The sequence below is a fragment of the Podarcis vaucheri genome (assembly GCF_965113315.1).
Source record: "Podarcis vaucheri genome assembly, chromosome: 13".
NCBI lineage: Eukaryota > Metazoa > Chordata > Lepidosauria > Squamata > Lacertidae > Podarcis > Podarcis vaucheri.
Window position 1 is genome coordinate 10369330 of NC_138751.1, and position 10233 is coordinate 10379562.

At 46.7% G+C, this 10233-nt stretch overlaps 2 protein-coding genes across 2 annotated transcripts; both read right to left on the minus strand.

Annotated features, from left to right (window-relative positions):
• Positions 1 to 733: 733 nt before the first annotated feature.
• Positions 734 to 1675, minus strand: LOC309515929 (olfactory receptor 10S1-like; the record flags this gene model as incomplete). The annotated part of the gene is made up of 1 exon (XM_082194242.1): positions 734 to 1675. One exon carries the CDS (start codon positions 1673 to 1675, stop codon positions 734 to 736), a length of 942 nt encoding a protein of 313 aa, XP_082050368.1.
• Positions 1676 to 5892: 4217 nt separating this feature from the next.
• Positions 5893 to 6831, minus strand: LOC309516890 (olfactory receptor 10S1-like; the record flags this gene model as incomplete). The annotated part of the gene is made up of 1 exon (XM_082195845.1): positions 5893 to 6831. One exon carries the CDS (start codon positions 6829 to 6831, stop codon positions 5893 to 5895), a length of 939 nt encoding a protein of 312 aa, XP_082051971.1.
• Between the last annotated feature and the right edge of the window lie 3402 nt (positions 6832 to 10233).

A 10233-nucleotide genomic window follows, 5' to 3' on the forward strand; every position in this document is an offset into this window, starting at 1 on the left:
AATCTCGCGGGGGACGGCCGGGGCTCTCCGGCTAGGGCGCGCGGCTGGCTGGCTGGCTGGCGAGGGAGCAGGTGGGGAGGAGGCGGGGGCAGTGGCGGCGCTCTGCTGGAAGGGCGCCCGAGATTATTGGGGGGGCTGTGCCCCCAAAAAAAATTTTTTGAGGGGGCTCAAGCCCCCTCAAGCCCCATGGAGTCGGCGCCTATGGTTGGGCCACCCAAAATTTGTTGGTCTGCTAATTTCTGCCTCTAGTCATGCCTCCCACTTGCGTGTGTCCCAAACAAGGTTGCGCAAAAGGGGCTGTGGCCCTGTTATTGGAACCAAGTTCAGAACACTGTCCCTCCCAAGCCAATAAAGAAACCGCAGGCAGAAAGGTTAAAAGAGTTTACTCAAGGCTGTAGCAGTGAGTCTTGGCAAGATATCTCCAAAAGACTGAGTGTAGAGCACACAAAGCACAAAGCATTTATACAATTGTAGCAAGCACACAGTTGCATGATTTCCTGCGTCACTTGTGGCTAGGAATGCATACTTAAGTCAGGTATTCATCTACTTGGCTACAGAAAAGTTACTTCCTGACCCTCCCTTATCTCGAGCTCAGGTGTAACTGGGCTTGTAGCTCCAAATGTGGGGACATCTTGCAGTTCTGACAGTGGGAACATGGTTCTGCAGACTCAACACTGTTGTGCTCCTAAACCTGTGCAGAGCCTATTCGCCCTGTGGAATCTGATCTCCCAAACTATCGTTCCTGAGAAGCGGCATGCCTGTCGAACAATTTCCTCAATGCCCTTTCCACTTCCTTATTCCTCAGTGTGTATATGAATGGGTTCAACATGGGAGTGATCATGGTTTGGAACACAGCCAGTGCTCCATAGGTGGAGGCACTTGAAGATGGACGTAAATATATAAAGACTGGAGGCACATACTGGAGCAGCACCACAGTAAGGTGAGCACTGCAAGTGGAGAAGGCCCGCCGCCTTCCCTCCGTTGTTCGGATTTTCAAAATGGCGGATGCTATGTAGGCATAGGAGATACATATGAGCACAAAGCAGCCGGCAGCCACGGCGCCAATGTTGGCCAGTGTGACGACATGATTCACAGCATTGCCGGCACAGGCTAGCTTGAGCACTGGTGGTATGTCACAAAAGAAGTAGTCCACTTGGTTGGGACCACAATAGGGCAGACGGAACGTCAGGCTGGTGTGGATAGCGGCATGAAAGGAACCAGTGAGCCAGGTCCCAGCTGTAAGACCAGAGCAGACCCTCCTGTTCATGAGTGTACTGTAGTTCAGCGGGCGGCAGATGGCAAGGTAGCGGTCATAAGCCATGACGGTGAAAAGAAAGCACTCGGCGCTCGCCCAAAAGTGGTATGAATAGAGCTGGATGATGCAGCCTCCAAAGGAGATGGTTCTGTAGCTGGACCTTAGGAAGCCCGCCAACACTTTGGGCACTGTGACAGAGGAGAGACAGGTTTCTATGACAGAGAGGTGACAGAGGAAGAAGAACATGGGGAGACTATGGAGCTGAGGTTCAAACAAGATGGTGATCAGGATGAGGAGGTTCCCCAGGACAGTCAACATGTAGATGGCCAAGAAGATGAGGAAGAAGAGAAGGGGGAGTTCGGCTGTGTTTGGCAGCACCCCCAGGACAAAGACCCTCACAGTTTGGTTGGCAGTGTCCATCTGATAGCACAGGAGGCAAGGAACAAAGCGAGCAATCAGAACCGAAGGACAAGACAGGATCACAGGATAACCAAAGGATGCAACAACATGCCCAGACCTTGAACAAATCTTAACTGAAACAGACTGCCTTCTCCTTCTTCACCCAGCCTGGGTTGGCAAGCTCAGTCCAAGGTTTGAGGATATTAAATTATCTAGGCAGCAGTTGCAACATGCAATTCAGTGGCTCACTACATGGGACAGCAACACATATACACTAAGGTTTGCAGTCTGAGCCCTGCAGCTCCTAACAAGAAGAAAAGTAAATCAGTCATTCAAAGGAAGGAAGAAAATAATAATTGTCAGGCTCATTGCATTTTGTCTGTCTTTGTCTCAGCCACTGCTCTACACACATTCCCTCTATGTGTGGAAATGCCTACAGGTCTTGCAGTTAAATGATAGTCTCACTACCTAAAACTTGGAGAGTATGCTATGAGGAGGCCAGAAGCAACAGTACTCTTCTCTCCTGCAGCTCCCAGCAACTGGAATTCAGGAAGAGATATTGTTAGGAGAACCTGACCTCCAGCGTTGTTTAGGTATTGAACCATCATCTAGAGAGCTTCCCAGAAGGAGAACACATGCATATCTTAATAGAAGCATAGCTTTTGCATTCAGGTACACTCACCTCCAGTAAAGCTGCAGTGCTATGATGAATGTAGGCATTGTTTTCAATGTGCACAGTTCCTGAGTGTCCACTAGTCTATATACTTGTACAGTCCAAACCACAGGGGGAAGGATACGCTCCATAGGGGGCTGAGAGGCCTTTGGCTGATGCCCAGGGGATATCAGGAATGCTCCCTCCTTCACTGGGTAGCCCCAATAACAGTAAGACAGGGAGGAAAACTACCATTTCAGTGGGAGCAGTTGATGCTGAAGGTTTCACTGACTCATCATAATAATTTTTTAACCATAGGAAACTAATGGGCAAGGAGAAAGTCTAGCCAGCAACTTTCTCCCTGACTCAATCCATGTGCATGGAGCTCTTCGTGGGGCTGAGTAGTGGCAGACCTTGGCACCTCAAATTTCACCAGCACTCTGTGTGATGCCCAAATTCTGTGTGCCCCTCCCCCACCTCTTCCCTTCCATTCTAGATCATAGTTGTGGCACTCGCAAGGTTCTGTGCCCAGTTCGAAAAACCGGTCATGTTTCCTTAAACCCATGTCTGGGCTGAGGAGCATTCAGCATTTGTTCCCCTTCCTCTCAGTTTGAAATGATACAACCTTGAAATGAGAGGATGCGGTTTGGTTATATCCAGAACTGTGCTTAGCAAAACTGCTTGCCCCGCTCCCGCCCCCAACCAAGAACAATGGAACTTGCTGTTGGTTTTCCACAGACCGGTTTTGAAATCTCAAAATTCCACAGTGCTCCTTATGTGAGGCTCTTAATTTATAAAGGCCTGTGCAAGTTGGGTCCAGGATAGCTTAAGAACTCCCAGAGCTCTTATCAGTGGCGTAGCGTGGGGGGTGCAGGGGGGGTCGGCCGTACCGGGCGCAACATCTGGGGGTTAGGGTTAGGGGGCGCGAATCCACGGGTTAGGGGGCGCAAATTTCTTGCCTTGCCCCGGGTGCTGACAACCCACGCTACGCCACTGGCTCTTATCTCCCTGCCTCAATCATTGAGATTACCCAGAGGGCATGGTTGTCATTCCTTACGCTACAGTGGCCCAGCTGGCTTCAATCAGAAGTCGGATATGTAGGCCTCATTTGCACTATACATTTAAAGAGATATCAAAGCACTTTAAACAGCCATGGCTTCGTCCAAAGAATCATGGGAATTCTGCTTTATTGAAGGTGCTGAGCATTGTTAGAAGACCCCTATTGCCCTCAGAGAGCTACCATTCCCAGAGTGCTTTAGTAGTTTGGATTTGATATCCCGCTTTATCACTACCAGAAGGAGTCTCAAAGTGGCTAACATTCTCCTTTCCCTTTCTCCCCCACAACAAACACTTTGTGAGGTGAGTGGGGCTGAGAGACTTCAGAAAAGTGTGGCTAGCCCAAGGTCACCCAGCAGCTGCATGTGGAGGAGTGGGGACGTGAACCCAGTTCCCCTGATTACGAGACTACTGCTCTTAACCACCACACCACACTAGCTCTTTAACACTCAATTCCTCAATCCCTCTTCTCATGGACTGCTGAGGATTGTAACTGGGAGAGGAAAGGGGGTTTCCTACCAACTCTCAGTTCCTTGAGGAACTAGAGTTCCCAGGATTCTTTGGAGGAAGGCAAGGCAGTTTAAAGTGGTATCATACTGCTTGAAATGTATAGTGCAGATTGAACTGGTGGCCATTGGATGAAGGAATCAAACTCAGACTATGTATCTCTCTATATATCTCAAATCGGAACAGAGTGGAAAGCAGGAAAGTGTTATAAATTAGGTGTCATGCAGGACTAAACAAGCTAGGATGCATATCCAAACAAGTGACACACACTCTGTTAAGTATAATTGTTTAATTCACACTGAAATAGAAATTGCTTGTGTGTATATTACTAAAGGTTTAACATTAGAAAATTCCATTGAGTATACTAAGCTAGAAGAGTGGTCTCTAAGCTTCTAACTGAGTTGATTATTAACTGTTGATGTTCTCTGCTAGTTCTCACATGAATGTTTAACCTTAGAACACACGTGATTAATGTATTTAATTGCAAATCTCCATTTTGAAACAGTTGCCTCTTGGGTTTTTGTTACTGGGCAGTCAGAAAGCCTCTTCAGGAACTGCTTAGCTTTAGACTGGATGCAGGCTAATGCAAGCTATGGAAGAGACAGAGCTTTGGTTTATTGCCCTGGTCATAATTATGTTATATATTTAAGAAGAGAAGCCTATGCTTGGATAAGAATATGCTTTATGGAATTATTTGGATGTATCATTGATTGTTTTTGTACCTATTTTGAAGACGTTCTGGTTAGTAAAGCTTTGAATCATAATGATGGGTCTGGACAATTTTTATTCCCAAAGGAATGAGCTTTTATATATCCAATTGCTTCATGCATGCACAATATTAATATGCGCTATACCGCCTGAAATGACTGTCTCCCAGCCTGATATGGAGATGCCTGGGATTCAGCCTAGGAACTTCCACTAAGCTATGAAGCCACATTCTGTAGGATGCTGTCAGCGGCTCCCAGCCATTTGCCCCAGGAAAGTATAAAGACAGGGGAAGGTTCTTACCATTTTTTTATTCAATAATTACAGAGAGAGGCTAGAGCCTCTTGGATAATGGTGTTGTCCCGAGTGAATCTCCACCCTCTGTCTCTCCCACTTCTTCATGCATCACTTCCATGGGTGCTGCTACATGCCCTCTGTCTTTGAGCTCTTTGCTCTCCTACTTTTAAGGCTCACCTGGTTCTGGGAGAGGGGGGTCTGGAAGGCTTTCCAATGACACCGTGCCCATCAGCTGTTTCCTTGCATCCTCCTCCTCCTCTCCCATTTATCTCCCAACTTTTTCCCTCAGCAGCCTCTGAGCTGTGACCTCCGGGTTGCAAATCTAAACTGTCTTCCTCTTCCTCCTCCCTGGAAGGGTCAGGCTGAGGAAGTGGTTTCTGCCATTCCCCCTCCGTTCAGTCCCTGAGACATTCACACCATGCATTTAAAGCACCATGGTACCACTTACATCAGTCATGCCTTCCCCAAAATAAATCTGGGAGCTGTAGTTTGTTAAGGGTGCTAACCCCTGTTCCTCTCACAAAAGCTACAGTTCCCAGGATTCCCTAGGAAGACAGAGTGTTGTAAAAACTATTGCAACAACTGCAGTTTGGTGAGGGGAATAGGAATAAACTGCTGTGTGATTGTAGACTTAATCTTGAGCACTTAACTGACTTCAAATTAGGCAACTGTGGACGCACACATCTCAGGAATCTCACTGTGATGTTTCGGATATGGCTTTTGCTTCAGATCCTAGCAACACCTATAAAGAGAAGGCATACCACAGCTAAGAGTAAGAACATTCAAATCACTCACTACTATATTGTATGAAAGTTGGACCGCTCCAGTTCTGTTGCTCTACGTGTTTTTGCTTCTGGTCATGCCACCACTGGTATGTGTCCCTAAGAGGTTTTCACAGATGGGACTGTGGCCCTCATGTTGAAAATGGTTCCCCAACTCCTCTTCTATCCTGGTCCAATAAATCTGCTCCTAAAATTTGTACAGAGCTTATCCGCCCTGTGGAATCTGACTGCCCAAACTATCATTCCTGAGAAGCAATATGTCTCTTGAATGATTTCCTCAAAGCTCTTTTCACTTCCTTGTTCCGCAATGTGTATATGAACGGGTTCAACATAGGAGTGATGATGGTGTAGAAAACAGCCAAAGTCCCATAGGTGGAGGCACTTGAAGATGGACGCAAGTATATAAAGACTGGAGGTCCGTAGTAGAGCAGCACCACTGTAAGGTGAGCACTGCAAGTGGAGAAGGCCCGGCGCCTTCCCTCCGTTGTTTGGATTTTCAAAATGGCAGATGTGATGTAGGCATAGGAGATACATATGAGCACAAAGCAGCCGGCAGCCACGGCACCAATGTTGGCCAGTATGACGGCATGGTTCACAGCTATGTCAGCACAGGCTAGCTTGAGCACTGGTGGTATGTCACAAAAGAAGTAGTCCACTTGGTTGGGACCACAGTAGGGCAGACGGAACGTCAGGCTGGTATGGATAGCGGCGTGAAGGGAACCAGTGAGCCAGGTCCCAGCTGTGAGACCAGAGCAGACCCTCCTGTTCATGAGTGTACTGTAGTTCAGCGGGTGGCAGATGGCAAGGTAGCGGTCATAAGCCATGACGGTGTAAAGGAAGCACTCGGTGCTTGCCAAAAAATGGAAGGTATAGAGCTGGACAATGCAGCCTCTAAAGGAGATGGTTCTGTAGCTGGACCTTATGAAGCCCATCAAAACTTTGGGCACTGTGACAGAGGAGAGACAGGTGTCTAGGAAGGAGAGGTGGCAGAGGAAGAAGTACATGGGGAGACTATGGAGCTGGGGTTCGAACAAGATGGTGATCAGGATGAGGAGGTTCCCCATCACAGTCAGCATGTAGATGACCAAGAAGATGAAGAAGAATAGAAGGGGGAGTTCGGCTGTGTTTGGCAATCCCTGCAGGATGAAGACCTTCACAGTTTGGTTGGCAGGGTCCATCTGATAGCACAGGAGGCAAGGAACAAAGTGAGTAATCTGAACCGAAGGGCAAGACAAGATCAAAGGATAACCAAAGGATGTGAGAACATGCACGTTGCAACATGCAGTTCAGTGGCTCACCACAAGGGGTAGTTACATATACAGTGGTACCTCGGGTTAAGTACTTAATTTGTTCCGGAGGTCCGTACTTAACCTGAAACTGTTCTTAACCTGAAGCACTACTTTAGCTAATGGGGCCTCCTGCTGCCGTCACGCCGCCAGAGCCCAATTTCTGTTCCTATCCTGAAGCAAAGTTCTAAACCTGAAGCACTATTTCTGGCTTAGTGGAGTGTGTAACCTGAAGCGTATGTAACCTGAGGTACCACTGTATACACAAAGGTTGGCAGTATGAGCCCTGCAGCTCCTAACAGGAAGAAAAGTAATTTAAGCATTCAAATGATGAAAGAAAATAATAATTGTCAGGCTCGTTTCATTTTCTCTGTCTCTGTCTCTTTCTTTATCCTTTCCTTCTCCTTTTCCTTCTCCCTCCCCCTCTCCCTCCTTTTTCTCTTTTAACTGCCATGGGTATTTATTGCTAACCCTGATAACTATATTCCACCTTCACTGTTGGAGAAAGGATGCTTCTGAATCCCACTTGCTTGAAATCACAAGTAGGGAAAAGTGCTGCTGCATGGAAGTCCTTGCTTCCTAAGCTTCTCTTAGGCATCTACTAACTTGGCCACCATCATATCAGGATGCAGAACTAGAATTTGACATTTGGCTATTTTTACAAAAACAACGAAACCTCAAACTCAAAATTTAAAAGAAGATGTCACGTTTTCTTGATGGGTATTAAAGCGTTGAGGTTTAAAAGTAAACTTCCGGAATTTCCCTAAATTTCATCAGTGTTTTATAACGTTGTAAAAGAAAAGCCAATTTTAGAAGAATTAAGTTCTCTGAAGTTTTGGAGGGGGACACTTTCCTCGCTTTGTCACAGCTGCTTTTTACAGATCTTGGTCTGCAAGCTTCCAGCATATTTTCCGGACAAGCATACAATGGGAGCAAGCATTGCTTTCTACTGAACTAGCTTGCTGCTAGTCTGGATTCCTTTTAATTTTAAAAAATCATTTTAAAACATAAGAACATCCAAAGGCCTATCTGGTCCGGCATTCTGTTCTTACAGTCAACTGGAGGCCTATGAGACCTGAGTGCAGCAGCACTCTTCTCTCCTGTAGCTTCCAGCAACTGAAATTCAGAAATAGATGTTCTAGCAGAACCTGCTCCCCAATGCTGTTTAAGGAATGAACCACCAGCTAGAGAGCTTCCGAGAAGGATATGTGCATATCTTAATAGAAGCATAACTTTTGCATTCAGATATTCTCACCTCCTGTAAACCTGCAGTGTGAAGATGAATATAGGCATTGTTTTCAGTGTGGCACAGTTCTTGAGTGTCCACCAGTCTATATACTTGCACAGTCCAAACCACAGCCTTCTAGGGGAAGGATACACTCCATGGGGGCCTGAGAGGGCCTTGGGTGATGCCCAGGGAGTATCAGGGATGGTCCCACCATTACGGGGGCAATCTTGTCGCTCTCTTCCTTTTGCCCAACGCGACTGACACAGCAACATTGTGCTGCTGATATCAGCAAGGGCATAACCAGCTAGGACAAATATAATCGTTTCCTCTGGGTATTCTAGCAAGATCACTTCATTAATTCCCCCTGTTGAGAGACAAAAGCTTCCTTTTCCTAGCAAACACAGGGGAGGGATAACTTTTACATAGCAAAAGCTACATTCCCTCTGGGTTTACAGGGGCCATACTCCAGTTGTGGGTGAGGCCAGAGGCAAAAGTAGACACAGCTATGGATGTGAGTTTTACCTTTGTACAATAAGTTAATTTCTACACATGCTTGTATGCCTCTCTGTATCCTATTAGGCTGTCTGGCGTTATGATTTTTTATTATGTTTTCATCATTGATGCTCTGTAATGTGTTTTTGGGACGCGGGTGGCGCTGTGGGTTAAACCACAGAGCCTAGGACTTATCGATCAGAAGGTCGGTGGTTCGAATCCCCGCGACAGGGTGAGCTCCCGTTGCTTGGTCCCTGCTCCTGCCAACCTAGCAGTTCAAAAGCACATCAAAGTGCAAGTAGATAAATAGGTACCACTGTGGTGGGAAGGTAAACGCTGTTTCCGTGTGCTGCCCTGGTTCTCCAGAAGCGGCTTAGTCATGCTGGCCACATGACCTGGAAGCTGTACACTGGCTCCCTCAGCCAATAAAGCGAGATGATCGCCGCAACCCCAGAGTCGGTCACGACTGGACCTAATGGTCAGGGGTCCCTTTACCTTTACCTTTTAATGTGTTTTTAATGTGGTACACTGCCCTAGGATCTTCTGGTAAAGGGTGAAATATAAATTGTAAGCATCATCATCATCATCAACATCATGCTTAAGCCATGAAGACACAATGATAGACTCCAACTTTGATGACTTTAGATTAGAGAGATTCATGGAGGATAAGGTTATCAGTGGTCACAAACCCTAATGGCTATGTTTTATCTCCACTGTATGAGTCTTAATTCCAGCTGCTGGAAAGTACAGGAGGGAAAAATGATGTTGCACTCAGGTCCTCCTTGAAAACTTCCCATGGGCATCTGGGTGGCCACTGTGAGAACAGGTTGCTGGGCTAGATGAAACTCTGCCTGAACCAGCAGGGCTCTCATTCTATTCTCCATTCAGGCAAGCAAAGAGCATTATCAGAGTATGAAGTAGGTCTGATGAGGGGTGTGGCTTGGGAAAGGGGGTGTGGCCTAGACACATGGGCAGAGGAGGAAGGGAGGACACTAACCTGTCCTGTTCCAGAACTGAACTACCTGCTTGGTCAGTTCACAGAAGCCACACCTATCACTCAGTCAGGTTGCCAGTTGCATTGCTAGAATGCGCTACAACGTCGCCCAAGTGACCCCAGTGAGCATCTCAGTTTCAAATATTCTGATTATTTCTACTTTTAGTAGAAATTTTATTTACTTGACATTTTATTTTATTTACTTGGTTTAAGGGGGCAGAGGATTGCATTTGGTCCTGGGTCCTGAGGTTCACACCCCTACTATAACATTTATCAGGGAGTAAGTCCTGTACTCATCTACCACACACCCCTTCATTTGTCCTGCTTTGCACATTGAGTTTTTTTGCCTAGTGGGAATGTGTCATCAGACTCTTATAGTGCCATCTTGCTTCTCTGGATGAATCCATTCATCTTGCTTCTCTGGATGGATACAGAAGTGTGTGTGTGTGTGTGTGTGTGTGTGTGTGTGTGTACACAAAGCTTGCTGTATCTTTACGTACATTGCTCCGCTGACTCTGGTCAGTCGCCCAAAGGAGTTGCAGCCAGGTTGGGGGAAGGGGTGATGAAGAAGCCAAAGCAA